This window comes from Helicoverpa armigera, chromosome 20 (assembly GCF_030705265.1).
Source record: "Helicoverpa armigera isolate CAAS_96S chromosome 20, ASM3070526v1, whole genome shotgun sequence".
In the NCBI taxonomy this organism is placed as follows: domain Eukaryota; kingdom Metazoa; phylum Arthropoda; class Insecta; order Lepidoptera; family Noctuidae; genus Helicoverpa; species Helicoverpa armigera.
Genome location: NC_087139.1, coordinates 7,802,104 through 7,823,110, shown reverse-complemented (window position 1 = coordinate 7,823,110; position 21,007 = coordinate 7,802,104). Strand labels below are relative to the sequence as shown.

Genomic DNA, 21,007 nt, shown 5'->3' with positions numbered 1-21,007 from the left:
ATGTTTTGGAAATAGAAGAGAAAATTGGATGAACAGGGTGGTCACTTGTTTGTAATGAACCAAGGCGGCATGTAACTACTTCGGACAGTCGGGAATTTTATCGACTTTTCGGACCACTGGCTAGTTCAACACGGAAACTCACTATTAGATAAAAATAGATTTCAAAGTCATAAACTCTTTGCTGTTAGATATCTCAAGCGTTAATTAAAGTTTTTTAACTTTAGTAAAGCCATACAATTAATACGGTTATGAAAAGAAAATCGTTTCGCAAAGATTGATTAAAAATATTATAGACATAAAAAATCTGCAAGGAACGGTGGGGAACCGCGCAAAACATTAATTAAATAATTCTTCGCCTCCTAATTTATGACCAGCCGTGTTTATTAGGTTAAGTTTATTAACGTGTTAATCGCTCTACACAGAATACTGATTATCTGCCAATTAGTAATCATGACACGGTTTGTTATAAATGTTTTATTTATGCTTAATCTTCATGGTTTTCAATTAGACCCCTCTTAACAATACTAACTACGATAATTACGAAACAAAATAGACGTAAGTAGGTGAGAATAGGGTGTTCTTTGGAAGGATGTAATAAAAATGTGCATATTTATATACTTAGTAAGAAAACAATACCTAATAGAGCTGGACATAAAAATAAGGTGGTGTTCACACGGACGCCAGTCACCGTAACCGGGCGTCGCGGTCCCTTGAGAACCAACTATTTAAATCACTGCTGTAAAGATCAGTTCACGTAGCTACGTAGATAAAGACATCATTTATTATACAAACATATTAATTGTATTAATAGACATGTGAAAACTTTTGTTTGTGATTAATTTTACACGCTTGTCAGCCCTTTTTCCGACGGGTTATAGTGAAGTGTGTTACAAATAATAATTCAATTAATAAATAAAATACATGCATTGTGTGGAATAAAAATCCCACAATTAAGTAAAGATCCCAGTAAACGACCATATTGTTATGGTTTTAATGACAGGGTGTTTAGATCTAATTAAGTCATAAACAGAAAACAGATTAGCATGTCTCGTCATCAAGTCGGAGGAATCAATAAGTTATGCTTTTATATTTATTATTGTACATAGAACTTACATATTTACACCTACAGAAGTCTCATGCAGTTATTTATACGGTAGACATACGATAGGCTTCGATGCGTAGCGACAAACTAATCTAACATCTTTTCTGCTTCAACGACTACAATAAGTTAGTTGACAGCTAATAACAATGGCCGATTTCAGTGAGGGGTTGCGTGAACTTGCGTCTATGTAATAATAAACTAAGTGTAAATAAAAGCTGATTATCATGTTATATGGCAGAGCATGGTAAATCACATGTGGCCGATTCTGCCAGAATTTGTTGCCATATTTTACCGTGAATCAAATGTTATATTAATTTTGGTAAAGCTAGTAATTTTGATGTGACAGATGTAACTATCCGATGAGGCTGCCAAAAACCTGGATTTTCCCATAAATTAAAGTCTGGCAAGCAACGTCGTTAAAGCGAAGAACAATACAAGAAGGAAAGCCTGGCATCCATATGCAGACGACTCACAATTAAACTGCCATTATACATGCATTATGATTTTACTGGCATTTGTGTGCACGGACTCAAAACGATACTCAGCCATAAAAATGAAAGATCGCTGTTCGTAAATAATTACACTGTAATTGTCTACTTTTATTGTATGTTAGATATGTTACGTATTGATGTGTGTAAGGCGAAGATGTGCAGTGTAGCGCGAATAAGTGCATAAAGGAAAATCTTCCACTCTTATTTATACTTCCTGCAAAACGGGCTTAGGGTCTTAGGCAGCCCTCTGACAGCTTAACTGGTTTTAGAGAAATAACAGTGGTAGATCTAGATGCAACACTATATTATACTACTTATGGTACTACCCAAAAAATCTGCTTGATTCTTGTCGGTCAGGAGCATATTACAAAGATGAATCAAAATCAATCATTTCTAACACAGGGCTCATATCACCGGCCATTTATGAGCGAATATGATTGATAGCGAAACACATTTACACGTTTGTATTGATTGCTAATAGATATGTAGGAGATATTATGGTAGTTTCTGATAGTTGGACAACATTTCCGCCATAAGACATCATTTAGTTAGAAATTGCCTTAAGAATATAAATCCCATAGAAGGAAAAAAGAAAACTTGACATTATAGTACTGTTTACGTGTATGAATTCTTTGCTGACTGCGTTTGATATTATCTATGTAATCATACATGCAGTTCCGTTTTGAGTATATTAGTTTATTTATGGGTGTGTTAATTAGAAAACTTCTATTCTATCATCTAACAGTTTAGAAACACAATAATACTTCAATACTCTCTTCGCGTGTGTGTAATAATGGGTCTTTTGAATATGTTCTCCAGAAAGTATTATGCATTTCAGCAGTCATAAAATAATAACGATGCCCTAAACTTTTGCATGCAGACAATAAGTATAAGTCGTAAACTGTCTGCCATCTTAATTATTACTGTGTTTGTTCCATGTATTGAAAAAGGCTGTTGACTTAATAAATTAAAATTACCCTGATTCTAATAAACTTCAACAGGTAATTTATCAATGGCAAAAATAACCCATTTAAGACCACAGAATCTTTGCTTTTCGTAACTTTTAGATCAGGCTCTCAGACTTGCTAAAAACATTGTTATCTGCACGCGGTATCCATAATTTACAGAGACTTGTCTGAGGACACGTGAGCCCGCAAGATGAGGCGACGAGGTGCCTCCTCGTAGGAGCGAGAGGGATGGGGAGGAACATGCCTTTACCTAATCTGGAAGACAATGCGGTTCTCAAGGACCTGCCAATGTTATTTTGGGAACTTGAACAAACAACGCCGTCGTCTGATAGGTATTTTCTCAACAAAAAGTAGTTTTGTCCCGAAACTGGTTCAATACTGATGGTCGTTAATTATTAAAGACTTGAAACTTCAGCGATAAGTTTTTTGTTCGCCTTATTGTCGGGGCATTCTCTATTGAACCGTGGTGGATTGCTTCACGGGTGGGTGGTCAGGTTAACTATTAAGTGTGAGCAGGTCAACGAGGGGACGTGTCGAAAATGGTTTCTTGGAAACCTTCTAAGCCATTGTCTGTAAACTAATTGCCTAATTCCTGATAAAACCGAAATCCTAGAACTACAAAACTGTAAATGCAAGTAGAAAATATTTAGATCGCTAAGTTAAGGAAAATTTACAATATTTATCTTAGTTTGTTAATTAAATAATTCCGAAGTAAGGGCTGGTCTAATAAGAGCAAAAAATTAAATTAGAGCAAATAATTAATTTTAAAATGAAAGTCAGCATTCCAACGCTTGTGCTCGTCGGAATAGGATTAATTACAATGCTTAAATCCTGAACGAATACAATGAATGCAAAAACAGAGATCGTACTTATAAAAAGTGCCACAAAAGGAAACATATCCTTACAAAGTAAGCATACCGCAAAAAAGTCAAGGGTTGCCATATTAACATTATTGCTTCCCATTCCTAATCCTCTTTTCCTATACTGGGACAGGTGAAAACTGCAGTATTTCATGAATTGGTGGTTGTTAGCAAGCTCGTGTTTCCCTGCAATGCCGCTATAAACTCGTGCAAGGCCGTTCGTAGTTGCATGTTTGTTAAAAATGTTCCCTCAATGCAGAATTTGAAACTTCATTCGCGACGTGTCTGTGGGTGGTACGTAGAATACGTAGAACCTTGGCATGTTAATAAAACATAAGTTTTAGTACGTTTGGTTGCAGACACAAGCTATGTATTGAAAGTTACTTGACACGGAAGTATCGAAGTACGAAATACAGCGAAATAAAATAAAATGTGCAATGTGGGATAAATGTTGCTTTCAAAGTAATGACAATGGCATGAAAGGGAGGCTTCATTATCCACTCATAGTGTAAGATAAAAATAGCAGACACTTTCATTTTGGAAAAAGTATCTATCTATGGAGTTTCTTACGGGATCTTCTCCATAAAACTTACTCCTTGCAACAGAGCAGCTATATGAAATAAAAGTTATGACTGACTTTCCGCCAATAAACCTGGCATAAAATAATGGATATCAAAAGACAACCAAATATCGTACTTACTCAGTAGGAATAGGTTTTGGTACAGTCAATAGCTGCCAGAAGAAATGTAAGGATTACACAATGTAAGTAATACAATCGCTATACAACAGCCGCTTTACTACAAACTCTAGTTGTTCGAGCCTGCGGATTATCGTTGTTTGTGTGGGCTCACCGCAGGCCGCGCTAAACGCTCCTCACTGCGGATCAATTGGCTTTAAGTTTGTCTTTACAAGGCGCTACACGGCTCCGTTTAATGTAATTGATGTACAATTAAATGCAGTTTACCTCCATTAACCTTAAGGAAACTATTGCGAACGCATTATTGCGAAGGTATAAAGAAGCTTCGCTGCTGAAGTGTTTATGTATGATGAAGACACTTATTCAAAGCATTAGCAGTAAATTCGTATAAAAAATGGAACACAATATGGTGGCTAATAATATACAGTACGCATGAAAAGGTATATAACTAAGCATGTTATATGGGTATGGAATCTACAACAACCCACTATAAAAAGTCTATGTTGAATAAAATCCGGGAAGAAAGTCACTATCAAGACATCCAAACTTGGTAGTTAAACACTTCTTCTACCACAATTCAGCATCAACTACACCCATAAGGTGGTAATTAAACAGATCGTAAAATTCTCATAACGAAATGATATAAATCATTGATAGTATTTGTCGTAAAATCATCGGCGCGTTTCAGTCGCTGGTTGTTCACAATAAAACGACTCTTAAGCGGTAACAGGGAGTGTTTTGTAAAGCTCGGACGACGGGGATTGGATTAAACTCATCCCAGCAACGACTAAAAGAACTCTATTCCGACTCGATATTTTCATCGAACGAGTTCTTTGTAAAAGATGTAGACAAACAAAGCGATATTTAGACAGGATTCATTAGAAAATGTGTCCAGTCGAACTACACACAAGATTTCTTTGCCAGTAGTGTAAAAATTGCAATAAATATTGTGATAGTAACATTCATATAGTGTTAGTATTATTACATACAGTTTCAATTTATTTACGAACTATAAGCCACAATCTGAAAAATCTCGAAAACTCTTCAAGCTATAAGTTTAAAAGCAAATGACATAAATATCGTTTCCGTCACCTAATTTATGAGCCCTTTTTCGTGTTCAGAAAAAGAAACGTGTGTACTACATTTTATTTTCAAACCATAAATATTTTTATTCTTTATTTCTTGTTCTTATTTGTGTATTGAATGTGTTAAAGTGGTGGGTGGTCGCTCACTAATATCAGGATATTTCAATAAATTAATAACGCAGCTATTATGAATTGTAGAACATAAAGGAATGAAAGCTCTTTAAAATATGAAAAATGTTTCCGCGTAATTTTCTTCAAGTAAAAGGCTTTTGTAACATTTTGCAAAGTTAAAGCAAAAATGTGGCTTTTCATGAAAAAGTTTCGCTTGGGAAGAATTCAGATAACATTTATTTTTAACCCCCGACGCAAAAACGACGGGGTGTTATAAGTTTGACGTGTCTGTGTGTGTGTGTGTGTGTGTGTATGTGGCATCGTAGCTCCCAAACGGATGATCCGATTGTAATGCGGTTTTTTTTGTTTAAAAGGTATGTCAGTCAGGAGTGTTCTTAGCTATGTTTGGTGGAAATCGGTTCAGGTCTTCAAGGTCATCAGCTCGTTTGCTAGATGTGAAAGGAATGTTGCACGCTCAGTTTACTTGCAAGTATATGTGGGATCTGAAATTTGAAACACTAATGTCTTTTGGAACCACTGAGCTGGTCTGCTGTTAGGGCACGAAGGTAGGAGACGTAACCCTTAACTGCCTTTTAGTAAACCCATCTAGTTTGGGCTCGTTGAATTTGTCTTGACGAGTTCTCTTCATGTTTCTGATTGACGAGAACCTGATGCTGGAAATGGGATGTTGCGGATGAAACCCTGGAATGCCGGAATGAAACGGATAAACCGATTTACATTTTTGCTGAAAATCTAGAATGTCCAAAGGTTAATCTTTATTGTTTCTCAATCTGTGCAATTCTCCCAGAGCCAGTTTGTCATGAGGATTGTTAAACAGCTTCCTTTGGCCGAGATCGCATATAGCGACCCCATCTTAAGATAAAATAAATTAAATGAAAGAAGGAAAAATTAAGGAGCTCCTTTAAAAAGCATGAAATAAAATTAAATTATAAATTTAAAAAAACCCCCGACCCAAAAAAAGTACGCAATAATTATGACAAAAGGTTAAAAACGCTAAACCCTATAAAAGCAAAAATAACTTTTAACACTACGTAAACTAAATTTTGACGTGTCGGGGGACCGCTTTTTACCTTCATAAATACTTACATAAATCAAATGATACCTACCTAATTACAACATTCGTTTAAAAAAAAAACACGTATCTAAAGTAATGAATTAGAGCGGTCCCCCGACACGACAAAATTTAGTTTACGTAGTGTTAAAAGTTATTTTTTGCTTTTTATAGGGTTTAGCGTTTTTAACCTTTTGTCATAATTATTGCGTACTTTTTTTGGGTCGGGGGTTTTTTTAAATTTATAATTTAATTTTTTCAAGAGGTTTTATTTACAGGCTGTGTCCCTGTAGGATAATGTTGCGAAAATTAAGTTGTTCTGAACATACATACATATAGGCACTTCACTTTCTTGTTTCAAATATAAAGCTGGTCTTTCTACAAATATCACATATGGCACCCAACATAAAGTTTGTAGAGGATTGCAGAGGCCATATATTTCAAATCGTACTCAAACAAGATAAAATACGCTCCCAAGGCTGCAGATTGGCAGCTTCTAACAACGACGCGGTCGTAAAATTTCCTGGAGAGCCTTACACGTGTTATATCTTTGTTTATCCTTGAACAGATTTTCCTCTAGGTAAACTAAGAATTTCTATACGACGGAAAGTTTATGATGAATTTTAAAAACGGTACAAAGCTTTGTGTATACCTAATAGCAATAGCAATGGAAAGTTGTGGGTGAGAAAAGATGTAAAATTATAAAATGATCTACTACAACTTTGTTATCTATTTTAATAAAGTCTAATCGTACTACAATCTACATACCATTTTCCCCGGGAGCATCACGATCTGATGCATTTTCCTGCGTCACGAGCCTTTCAGTACGGCACATAGTCGGATGTGCGGTAGAACGCGAGTATACATAAGCACTTATGCACCAGCGGGCAATGCACTCCGCTTCTATTAGCTACTAGGACGACAAGGATACAACACACTTTTCCAACCTTCTGGAAAATGTTCAAACACACATAATAATCAAGGCTTGATATCACACTTCATTATAAACATCATTTCCCGGAATAGAAAATGATCGAGTCAAAAACAAAATTGGTTTGACGGTTTGACGATCGTCTTTTCAATCCGTAGATAAGAAATGGAACGTCAAATATTTAAATGTCAAAGAGGGCTGTGTCGTTTGAATTCGACCTTTTTGCATAATTTGCGGATGAAATCGACGTCATTAAAATAGGCCTAGAGGAATTAAATTATCTACTTTAATGTTACAAGCGATTTCAACCACTGTATTTTTATCACAAGAATCTTATATGACAACATAAATAATTAAGTTTTGCTACAAGTCCAATTTTGCTATAAACCACAAGGGATATTAGAACAACAGTAAGCTATTAAAATAAACGATTCGTGATGGTATAGGCTATACAAAACAATAAACGCCTAGGGACGCTAGTCTCACAACTTAATTACAGCCTACGGGACTAGCGATATTGGTTTTCTGATTGCAAACGCCAGGTAATAATTTGTAGGCAAACATGTCACGCGTGGGAAATACTCGTATTTCAGATCTGATGAAGGTTCATGTTTTCGCTACAATATTCTGTATTAATTCACAACAGGTCTGCCCTTTGTAACCTGAATTTTCAGCCTTGTCTGGCCTTTGACCCGAATTAATTTTGTGTGCTCAAAATTAATGTATCGCTTTATACGATCCTTTGATGAAAATTGTTGTGTAGTAGAATTACAGACTATATATCGAAGCCAGAAATTGGAAAGCAATTTTTAGTTTGAAAGTCGACAATGTGGCAATCCGAAGTAGTACAACACAGACACTTCATTTCCTCTGGACTGTTTGCTTCGTTTGTTGAGGCGCTGACTCAGATACGCGGGCGGCAGTATAAAGGCAAGATTATCTTACGATGACATAAAGAAAAATAATGAACTACTGCACTGAAATACGACGCTTTCATATCATAAGAAAACTTTTTCTTTCATTTTATTTTGAGACCGACTTCTGTAATCTCGTGTATTATACATCTATCTGATCTCTTTATAAAGTGGCCATGGTTTAAGCAGCCGATTAGTCAACCTTCCGTGGTAACGTGAACCCAAACATCCGTCCAAAAAGGTTTAGTTTTTATATTTATAATTTCCCGCCGCGGCATGCGCGGTGGCTGCGCTCGCGCCGCTCTGTAATTTATCTCCTGTTATCTAATGGCCGTAAAAAGTGGCACGTGCTACAACTGAAATAGATGCCATATAAATGCACCGGTCTAAATGCATCATCTTTATGGCTTTTTGAGTGAAACGATATAATTACGCTTAGTTAAATAATGCGGCCCTTTTATTTATACATATAAACAGGGGCTAGGATTTTCTTTGACTAGAATTAATTTTATCTCACAACAAAGCAGAAAGAAATCTCAATATATTTTTTCTCAGAATCCTGGCTTTTATCAAGCATTTTTACAATATTGTTTGCAAGGACGATAAAAGGAAGAAACATCCTCTATTCAAAGATATTTTTAGACGTAAAATACGATCTTACATTGATTAATACATCAATCAATTAATAACTATCAGCTGACAAACACAGTGATATTGTGTGTGACTAATTTAATTATTCTGATCTTCACATTCTCGAGGGTCAGCACTGTCTGATAGCTAAGGAACTGTCTCGACACAATGTCGGGAATTGAAATAACTTGCAGTAAAGTTTATATTTTATATCACTTACACATATATAAACTCCTTGAAATATTACTGTATTGTATTCATAAACTAACTAAACACAGATATTAGGAAAATGTTTGTCCTGTTCTTTTGTTACGAAGTCCTGTATTAAGGACGTTAACTTTTGGTAATCCTATATCTGTGTCAGAGTCAGTCTGCGAGCTAATTTATTCTAATCTAAAAAAATTGCTGCCTGACCCGAAATATACACACATTAATATCCATCCAGGAACCCACACATAGAAATAGTGGATAATTCTGACATCCTTGCACGTTGGAATGCTTGCAAAATTCTGAAAGCATCTCATTGAGCTTTAATAAAATGTGTTAAGGACCAAAATGTCTAATTTTGCTAGCAGCCAGGGTGGTCGTTATAAATGAATAGAAACAATTGCGTTGGCAGTCGCAGATTGAATAAGGCATTTAACCCATGACTTTAGCTTTACTTTTTAGGATCGTCTGACTTGAAATTGGACCTTCAGAAGTAGACATACGTTTGGTTATTGATCGGAAGGGAAATGCAGAGGAAATGGTGAATACGGAAAACGGTAACAAGTCAGCAAATGTATCGTTTTGTTAACCAATCGTAGGCAATCGAATCCCTACAGCCCAATAAAAAATATACGAACTTTGCGAATCCCAACAGAAAATTCTGCACATATTTCCGTTGAGTTTATCAAAAAAATGGAGTCGAAGTAGCAGTTCGTTAGGAAAGTGTGTAAACTAATGATGGTAGTGTTAAATAATAGCGCTGAATCACTTTGATGAATGATACCAATTTAAAACGAAACATTGCGGTAGCTAATAACTTAACGATAGTCGTTTTAACACATAACGCCGAACTATATTATAATTACAAAAAAAAATGTTCCGGCCTCATGATGAATGGAAGACGTTGATTCATCACTCATTCGCTCCGCTAGATTATTTTTTTAACCGACAGTTTAATAGAATTGTTATCATCCGACTGCTTCAGAAACAGGGTTATGTTTTCCGTAGTAAGTAATTAAATCAAAATTAATTTAAACAGTGTGGTTTTGATTTAACTTTATATCCTCATCCAAAAGTTAAAATTAGTATATTTCGAGTTTCAGATTACAGACATGTGCGGATTCGCCGTACAATACATCTTTGTAATCTGTGACATGCGTAGTAATGACGGAGAGAAGCCTGGGGGATGAATAGGAGAAAAAAAGGCAAAGCTTGAATGGGCCCGCGATTGTGGTACAAAGGCTTTCCTCTGCGCGAAAACATTACTTAGAGCCTTGAAAGAGCTGCGGAGGATAATAATGGACTGGAGACGAATGAATGAGAAAGACTATTTGAAGACTGTTTGCACTTATTGAATCTCGATGTAGGTTGAGAGGTTACATTTAATTATATTATTGGAAAGAAATTATCATGAACATTTGAATTTTAAAAGCATAGCTACTTCAAAGTAACATGCAAAATGAAGAAAAATCCTTTGAAACTTTAAAATCCAAAATTATTTTCACAGAAAATATTCTTCGAAAATTTTCTCATTGCGCACTAAAATCCATTGTACCTACAAATAGAAAAGAATTCTTATTTTTACGCGACATCGAAACGTTAAAATGATTCAAGTCTAGGCTGGTATGAAAGCTAGCGGTCTGATGGTCCCGGGCGCCTATTGTCTGGCCATGCTTCGGAGACAATGGTTCAGACGACGATCTTGCGCTCCTAGAGAGCTCTTCTTCATACCGGTTATAAGTTGGGAAATCCTTGGAGTTCCATCAAAATATCTAGACATAAGTATAGCATCATGATATTTCATAAAGCTTTGGTGGTACTGTTATGGTAACCCTTATTAAGGTTATGTTAACATCGTTAACTTTAAAACTTACTGATTGATAAATAATGTTCATTGGTTGATTTGTAACTAACTTTTTACTTTGTATCTCAGAATAGTAATTGGAGTTGGATTGGAGCTTCGATATCAACTGCTCAGATCTGATAAAGCAAGCGTTTTAATTTGTTAAACTGGTAATCAAACCTCGAAAGCAAGCAAAATGGTACTTACCTACTAATATAAAATAGCCTTTGGCAAGTATTTACTTAAAGTTGCTCCTCATCTAGATCCAGATAGTTATCTTAATTGTGAACGATTCATAAAGATCTTTAACAACCTAAGTGGACGCCTCAAGCAAAATTAAATTAGGTATTGCTAGTATAATTTATCTCAACTAACATCGACAGCACTAACTACCGTTTAGAGGCAGTTAACAATAACGAAATGTAAACTGTTGGCTTGTCTATAGCTCTTTTGTGGATCAGTTAAAACTTAATTTGATCATAAATCTATTAGTGGAACATTATGTTGGACTATTCATTCTGAACTGACATGTGTATTGATTACTGTTGTATGTACGAACATTTTAATGGTAACGTCTGTATTATAGGGTTTTGCTTCAATTCTCATTAGCCGAGCACAACTTCAGATTCACACTAGATACGGAAAAAATTCTAATAGAAAAAGTTAATAATCGTAGTTCCGACCCGGAAATTAAACTCAAGACTTCATCGCATGCTTGCGACCCTTAGGCCAGTCTATATAACAAAAGGCGGCTCTTGTAACCTGTAATAGTGAAAATGAAAAACAGTTTTCTCAGTGCATGCGATAATTAAGTAAATAAACGTCCAACAAGCCAGCTGCAAGGCAATCCTTTGCATGCATCTAGGCAACGTTAATCAATTAAGTTAAACGCTGCCTCAGTGCCGGAATTCTCCGAACTAACTTCGTTGTACTAAATAGGTTACGTAAATAGGTTTCAAGCATGAAACCTTATTGTAAGTTCATAATTTTATTTTTATTTAACTGCGTATCTCCCTTTAAGTAAGCGTTTCGAATCAATTTAAATGCGTTGTTGTATCGGGTGCGGTCTGTCTATTACGAATCCTCGCTTGGTTGTCAGAGACAATTGATAAACATGGATTTTGATCAAAGTTGATGCGACTAGGCTACATGTCGTGGTTTGTTCTCTATTGCAACTTGATTGTCTTAGTGTGGACAGTTTTTCATACAAAATTTAGGCTTAACTCCATCAAGTACATGTAACTTGTAGTTGGCCGTTTCAATGTTTATGGACTCGTAAAAAAAATAAGTGCGCAACCCAGCCAGTCAGCCCCGAAAAACAAATGCTAATTGGGTGATATTTTAAAACGGCATTTTACCACGGCGTAAAGTAAAGTGTAAATAATGAAAACAAAGTAGCCCCACCAACAATCAAAATGCTGATATATTAACATTTAAAGCGAGCGAGCTTTAAAGCCGCGCCCAACTTTAACACTATAATATCATATTAATAGTATTTCCTTTTCAGTCACGGAATTGGGTCAGAAGTACCCACAGTCAACGTTCCAGATTCACATATTACCTGGCGACCTATGACCCGGTTTAATTTAGACTAAATTGAAATTCATGTGTGTGCAACGCTATTCCGAGAACTTAATAAATCGATATTTTGCAGATATTCCGCGAATTTTTCACCAGTTACTGGTTTAATTGTGAACTCTGAGAGGAAATTGTAAACCAAATAAATAACATAGATACATGCTGAACTTATTTGACCTATATGGCTAATTTATCATAATGTAAAAATAAAATATCCTCATGTCAGTAAAAATAGTAAACCTCATAATTTGTACTAAAACGGCCATGACATCAACTTTCCCATGAATATAATTAGGTCAACAGGTAAAAATGATTACACATAGGTATCATTCTATATAAATAAAAGGGCAAACCGCACCCCTGGCCAACACGAACTGTCACAATACAATTGTCTAACGTGCCGTGCTAAAGAGTTGTTAACTGCTGTCCAACTGTGCCTAGGCCCATTTCATGTTTGATGTCAGGCAATTAGTTGCAGGACTATATGTCAAATCTAATGGCATACTAGATAATACGCAACATGTTCAGAAAACACATTTTATTAAAGTACTTAACCCAGCTATTAAAACTGTGTAATAAAATTATGTATCCCATAAAAAGTTGACCTTTCACACATCGAACATGTGTAAAAACTATAATTATGGCGCTTTCATAGATTATCTACAGCACCTTTATTTAGTAATTAAGGTCTTATTGTTTCATAGTCAATGACGCGAAACGTAATTAGGCTGTTAATCGATGTACAGTAAGCGTTTGAACAGCGTCGTACCTTCACACTCCCACGTCGCTATTAACTTCAATGAACGAAGGTAATTTAACTTCGCGACTCCATTTAAAATCGATTAAACTTTTCGATAAGACCACATCACTACATATGTCACCGATCTATCTATGCCTTTGTTTTTATCGAGAGGAAACAAAGTTTGTAAAGTTGTGGCAGCAACAACCATGTTTGTAAAAGTACTTTTTCCTCAAAATACAAGCAAAGAAATAAACAGGTCGTATTCGCAGTGCACCATCCAATTTAAATGAAGATCCGTTGCATGTGGCACCGAGCAGGCCAGCGTTCCACGCGATATCACGTAAACAGGCATCAAAGAGACTGACGGCACCCGTATTGGATGGCCTGCAGTGTGCTCGGTTTCACTCTCAAAGCGTGTCCTAGTTCAGCACAATTCCACCAGCTGCAGGATTTAACGGGCGACACGTCGACAGATTTGTTGCGCCTTTTATGTGTAATCAAAATTTTTGTGGCCATATTATGGGAATTACATAGCCAGAAGCAGTAAATAAGAACGGTGGTGCAATTTCCAAATTACATCTTTCCAAAAGCACAATAACAAAGTGGATTGAGTAAACTGAACTGAATAGAAATAGGTACGATTTTACGAAATCGGTTGCAAATAAAACCAATTCAAAATACCTCTACAAAGTTTTAAACAAGCTAACAGCTTGTAAAAGACAAACATTGAGTTCCGCCACATTTCCAAAACGTTCGGTATTCCTCGATTTACATTACAGAAGAGTTTGTTAAACTAATCAACGGACGAGTCTGCGTGAAGCGGAGCACACTGAGAGAATTAGGTCGCGGATGCTCAGCAACTAGGTCTGTGGAATCCTAAGTGGCAAGTTAGGGTTAAGGCACGCTTGAAAGCCTTACTAATGTGAATGCTTGAGTTGAATTCGTGTACGGTCGGGTTAAGCAGTAGAAATTATTTGAAAGTTATAAGGAAGTTTTAAACACTCCCATTAAACTTTCAGAATTTAATACCTGGATTGAACTGTGGTTATGCCAAAAGGCAAACATGTGCAGGTGTTCTTAATAAGATTTTTTTAACTATTCTAAGGCTGCTCCTAAAATCTGTCGTTTGTACCTATTTGTGAATGTGCACACAAAATGTCAGACGATACAAGATACTGTCTGTAATTATTTGATTTAACAGGAGAGTAGATCTTGTCTTGGCCGTAATTAATAATTAATAGAAAGACCAGCTTGTTGTGAATGGAGAAAAAATCTGGGCCGCACTCAAGTGGTCGTAGAGCCAGGAGGCGTGCTCGCCTCTATTATACCCGTCAGCAGTTTAGGGTTACTGAACTCATGTGTCGCGCAAGATTTCTTCTTTGTTATTTTTCTTAGACTCGACTTTGAAAATTATGATTGATAGTAATAGTTTGTTTGTTAAATAAGGGGTATTAGTCGCTGGTAAAGTAATATGTTTCCATTGTAGCACGTAAGTATAGTTATTATGCATGTTGGCAATTACATGTCAACTGTAATAAAGCTATTTTAATTTAGCTAAACAGTCAACATAACAATAACAAGGAAAAGGAAAATGCTAAAAATACTCGCATAATAGCTGTATCAGTAGTAGAGTAGGTACATACACACAATGATTATTCTAATTTACATTATTTTTCAGGGAATTAATAATACCGACCACTTCATTTGATTCAGATTCGTATCAGAAATAAAAATAATGATCACATTCCCATGACCACAAAACCTTAATGGAACGGAAGTTATTTCCCATAGCGGTGGGTGCTAAAGAGTATGTCGACGATTACAAGAAGTATGGATTCCGCCGTCACCGCGACATAGTACAACTTCCTCGAGACGAGCCGCACGGAATTACAATCAGTCCATTGTTTATTGTAGTCGCCAGTATGGGCCTATTGATGCATTGACTCTCCAGACCTTATGCCGAATAGATGGGTGATAGGCGGACTAGCCCATAACTACACCCTTTGTCTTCAAAAAGGGCATGCAAGCTCTTTATAAGGTAAAGGCATTTGAAGCGGATATTTAAATAAGGGACTTTTGCGGTTGCCTTGGAATTTACCGCATTCCAAGGAACTTTTTTTTACTTACGTACCTTCTGAGGCGGAATGCGGTCAGTTAAATCATTGTTTTATTCAACAGTAGCAATAGGTAGGTATATCCTAAAACAATGTAATCAAATTGCAATTTAAAGTAACAACGAAGGTTGTAATAATAAAAAGTCCTAACAAAAGAGGCAGCATGCGAGCGTGCCACAGATAACAAACGACTCGTTCTAAGAAGCAGGTGTTAGGAAACGCACCCTGTGTCGAACCCACCTGTTTATTTGATACGTGTCGCGATGAATTAGCTTCGTTACGGCCGTCTCATCGTTCACGATCTGAAAGGAAAATAATCACATAAGTGCTTTTGTCCTTTTACTGGTTTGGAGCTTTTTTGTGGTTTGTTGTTGGTGGTTTGGGCAAATATACGATCAATGTCCGTAATTGGTGCGGACAAATTTGTGGTTTAAAGATAAATTAAATGGACTGAAACATTTGAATGCCATCAACCAAAAGAAGAAAGTCAGTCAGCGTTGTGTCAAAATGAATCTCTTGGGGTTGGTGAAGCAGTATTAAGGGGGGTTTCAATATTATTACGTTTCCAAAATCCGCCCTAGGGTATCCTAAGCCCTTTGAGCACCCCAGATAATTATGACGTAATCAAAGTTACGAAACTAAAAACAAATCTAAATCAGCCCTAGCAATTTTCATTCACAACCATCTATTCAAGAAGTATTCTCGGAAAAACGTAATCCCATACCGGCATAGCGGCATCAAATATCAATAATTTACCGTAGCGAGAACCAGGTCGCATCGGGATGGAATATTTTCACGTTAACGGGTAACAGGTATCAATATTGAGTTTTCTATCATAGCACCGAGCCTCCGGCAGCCATGTAATAATCGAGTTTCTGCACGAGTAACGCTGGAGTTTACAATATGGGAATCCTAGAATTTCATTGTTACACTATTAATTAACCACAATCATGTTGGAAATCTTTGAAACTTAAGATAGTAGTTAAATATTTAAAATCATAAGTTGATCACATTTATAATTTGTTAGTTGATTGACAAACTCCTGATGAAGTTCCGATTTATTGTCACTATATTAATTAAGGATCCTAAAGACCTCCTATAATCCACCAGGAACTTACAGTAATTACTGTGCTACTATGCAGATGACTAGACTGAATCCAGTAGATATTACAGAATTCCACGCTTAATTAGTGAATATTCTGATACCCACTGTTCAATATTGAGTTCCGTAATTTGCCTCAGGCCGCACCGAATATTGAATGGAGCTGTTTGGTGACGCAGTGACAAAGTTACCAGTTACATGCAATAACGTAGTTTGTCAAATACAAGGCACATATACATACATTCATAACAATCCAGGTACGAAGAAATTGGTCTATTCAGGTCAGTTTCGGTGATTTAATTACACAGCTTGCAGTGTTGGGATCTCCAACTAAAACGCTTGTAGGCAATAACTGCTGTATTTATGTTCAATTACTGTTGAAGTGAAGTTTCGGGTCTGTTTTGGCATTCTGAGCGGTTGTTGGAATATTAAAGTGAAGCGAGTGGCAAAACTGGCAGCATCGAGCCCTGAATAAACAGTGTACCATCGCACTTTGTCATTCAAGAGATAAATATTTTGGCAATGATGACCAATGTAAGTTCCTTACGGAAGCGGATTTAAGATAAACTTATCTTTGCTGTACGTTTTGGCAATTCGGACTTCCGTGACAATGGACTAGCAAGTGATATGATAAATTATTTAACATCTGCCTAAAAATAAGAGGTTGGCATTCTTCTATTACCTGCTATTGCACGGGGTCAGTCTACTCCAACTCAAATGGACTGAATAATTGAGTAATGTTAGGGATATCTCTACATTTAGAAATCCCCAATGGTTCTTTGACAATCAGAAGGAAATTTTCATACGCTATCCACTAGTACTTCAGTCAACGTAATAGCTGCAAAATTATTAACTTCCATGCTACATACATATTTTCCGTATGAACTCAAGCGTTTGGCTAATAAATAGAACATCGAGTATTGTTCCCATAAAATGAATACTGGGAAAATGATAAGTGTTAATTATAACTGCTGCTATTTGTAATTAAGGAATTCCAACACGGCTCGAGGCATGGCAGGAAATTCGCAAACTATTAAAATGCATGATACACCAACGTGCATCTATTAAAACTTCATTACACAGTTATTAAGCAAAAATATTATTAAAATTTAGTCACCACGATTACTTTTTGGGCGAGCACCGGAAAATAGCGGGATTCAGAGTCCTGTTTTTTTAATTCGGTTACGTCACGCGACCGAATGTTTCCGAACGCTCCCGGTCGTGTAGTGGTTATAAACGTATTGATTTAAATATTGTTAAAACAATAAGCGGAAGTTTCGGTTAATACATTTTCGAAGACTTCATGTCTGTTGGAAGTTTAAGGAAGTTCTCGAGGCTTACTAGGATATATCATGGTGATTAACTTTATTATCTTATCTTGTCCAGGTTATTACGAAGATTGTTGTTTATTTATTTTCCTTTATGATGTTGAGGGTTCGTCCTACAGATATCTTAGATTAAGGTGAAACTTGTAATTCCAAGGATATAAGGGGGTAAACCTGGGGTTACGCATGGGTGGCGCCAGGAAGAAAATTATAATTTATTGCTGTCGCCTGGGCGAAGGGGCGCCGAAGAGTAATGGAAGACATTATTCGTTATTTAATGTGATTTGGTTCTTCTGTAAAGAACAATATGAGAATAGGATGTATAAAATTAGAACGTCCTATAGGTCCAACACTTACTCTGATGAAAATAAACGTTGGCGCCTGTTTTTTGTTACAAACATAAACCATAATTAATTATGGAAGTCTGAAATAACCATAGCTCGTTTAATATTTCCACAAAATGATTATACACAGTATTTCAGATACGAGAATAGCAACACCAAAAAAGAAACTTAATAATTGTGAACAATTCCTCTCCACACATGCAGACTCATTAAGCTTTCATTAAGGAAGTAGCCATTAAAAGTGTGGAGCAATGAGCAATTTCCGTCGACTACCTCGCGTCGATACAAAGAAGAATGCACCATAACACGCAAATATCTGATTCACTGCACGAATATCAAATTATCTAAGCTTTTTGATGCATAAACACTTTTTGCACCATACCACCGATATCATTACGTTGTCTACTATATTGAAGCAAAAAACACCCTTTCAAATACTGTTTGAATTGCGCAAAACTATCTCTAATTCGATTTGCGTCACGAAATTAGAGCAAAATCCAATCCATACCTGCATAAGTTTGAAAATGAGTCATTCTTTTGGATGAGAAACACTATGAATCTTTACTTGACATTTTAATCATATGGGGTGACATGGTGACGTAGCCAGACCCGCAAGGAAGTAGATATTCACGTCTGAATAACTAGCAGATTGACCGCATAGTAAAGATAAGACAGTATGGACATGACCTACATAAGCCACGTAATAACCAGCGAGTCATATACGCAGGTATACTACGGTATGTGCGAAGCGAAGGAGCATGTCAGTAGGAAGTGGTTTGACCTACTCAGCCCCAGCGCAAAAAGGAAGTCGGAAAGCGGGATTAAAATTATGATGACTTAAAAAGAAAAAATCTGTATGCTTCTACTTTTGATGTTATGATCTGCCTTATCCATAGTGTCCTTCTCTTCAAAATCTTCTTCTTCAAAAGCGTCCTAAGTTATTTTTCAGACAACATGTTATTCTGCTGTGTCCTTTATGTTCAGTACGAGGTCGGTTTGCCGAAAACATTAAGTTGGATCACTTCCAAGCATGGATCACGGGTCAACGACCATGTTACGTATACCATTAAAACATAAACCGCTTTGTTTTACACGCAAACAAGTCTAACGAAGCCCAGAAAAGAACTAGACAAAACAAACAAGTCGGTTTTTTCTTCTTAAGTGCGTATATAGTGTAGTTCCCAGTGTGTAGGTTACTTCCTTAACAAACAATGCGTTGGGAGATTGGCAAAAATATATTTATGTTGAGAAGAAAACAATCAAATGCATCAAATGGGAAGCGTCGATTGAATTACATTCTGCAATAAGAAATAAATGGCAATTAACTTCCTAAAGAAGGTTTTTACACATGGTTTATGACTGTGCAACGCCTCATTTAATTGTTTAGAATATAAAAAATCTGATGATGCTTTATAAGGACTGAAATATCCTGTATCTTCTATATTCGTCGTCGTAAGGGATGCAAAGCGGTTGCAAATTACTCCCTCGGGCTGTTTTTATGGTGTTTGGGGTCAAGATTGCTGAATTTGTTATGCTACTATCTTCAAAGGGATACTCAAAATAAATATAAAGTTTGTAGTCTTGTTCTTGTCTTTGACAGATAAATAGATACATTTTCGTGAAATATCTAAACTTAATATATTTCGTGATATCAAAACGAAGAATATCGAAATTTGTTTCTAATGTTAGGTACACTACAGACTAACAGCTTCATCAATCATTTGTAAGAAATAGTTACAACTCATTATCACAACATTAATAGCCCAAACACACGAGTGCCCTAAACAAACTGTTATGTATGGACAAATACGGGACATGTGAGAAAATTCGCAGCTTTTCGAGACAACACACAACACAGGTATTATGGCCTGTGAGCACGCTGTGTGGGAGCTAGCCAGGTATTAGCATAGAGCGCCATTGCCAGCACGCAAGCGTTACTACCTCACCTCTGCTTTCATAGCCACGCCATTCAACTGTCAAACAGTCAACACATCATCATGATCGTAAATGAAAGCAAAAAGAAGGCACAAATGACGGCATGTAATTGATTACTGAAATTAGTTCAAAAAACTTTACTAAAAACGCACTCGACGAACGTTTGGTTTAGAATGGCTGCAATGAAAGATCGCGTACTATGGATAAAAACTATACATCGCGTGATGAATGAAAAAACAACAAATAAACGGTATAATACGTGTAAGAGAGAGGATCATTAAAATCGAAGATAGCAAAAACGGCTTGACGTAACAATTAGCCGACGTTCTCGGAAGTAAAGATTCGTAGTAGTAAAATAGTAAGATAGTACGAGCGTGCGTGACGACGGCCATTACTATGGGCCATCGAGCGGGACTTTGTTTGAACCACGCGACGCGGCCTATTCTACGTCAGATAGTGTCGTGACAGTTAAACACCTTAGATTCACTAATATGGGCTTGATGTTGCGGGATGTGTAATTTTAACCATAAGATACTCTCAAAAATAAATAATGTACATAGTGGAGCATGTCAAAGTATTAAAAGAACTCAGTGATGCTACTTAAGAAAATTACGCTATCAATGAAACCAAAAGACATAATGATACATTGGTTAAAACATGCTGTATCACTTTGCTGATTGGTCTACCAGCTCTTTGAAACCCGAATGAGAATCGTGTTACGTTTCATTACACTGAGAAACAGAACAAAAACATTGTACAGGCAATTGTATCAACTAAGTAGCCGCTACATTGTAGGATAGGAACAATTCAGATGCAATCTGTATCGCGAAGGAAAAAGCTACCGTCATTAATTAAGTTTTCTTACTGCTTTTTCCACTAGTACTAATAAACTTATGAAAAACTCGTCAAGTATTTTCATTTTAATACTTTCTGCCTGCAAAAATACACCCTTGTAC

General features: G+C 36.4%; 1 protein-coding gene across 4 annotated transcripts in view; it reads right to left on the bottom strand.

The window, feature by feature from the left end:
- The window catches only part of LOC110376435 (myosin-I heavy chain), a 71,729-nt gene that overhangs the window by 31,854 nt on the left and 18,868 nt on the right, over window positions 1-21,007 (bottom strand). Inside the window, exon 2 of one of the 4 annotated variants that reach the window (XM_064039652.1) lies at window positions 15,586-15,647. The exons of 1 other annotated variant lie outside the window; for it this stretch is intronic. Coding sequence is in view for 2 of the 3 variants with exons in the window: in XM_064039650.1 (XP_063895720.1) it covers window positions 7,155-7,221 (67 nt within the window). In the remaining variant the exon portion in view is untranslated. Of the gene's footprint in view, window positions 1-7,154; window positions 7,438-15,585; window positions 15,648-21,007 lie in introns of those variants that run through there. 2 more of the 4 variants (XM_064039650.1, XM_064039651.1) reach the window with 2 other exon arrangements.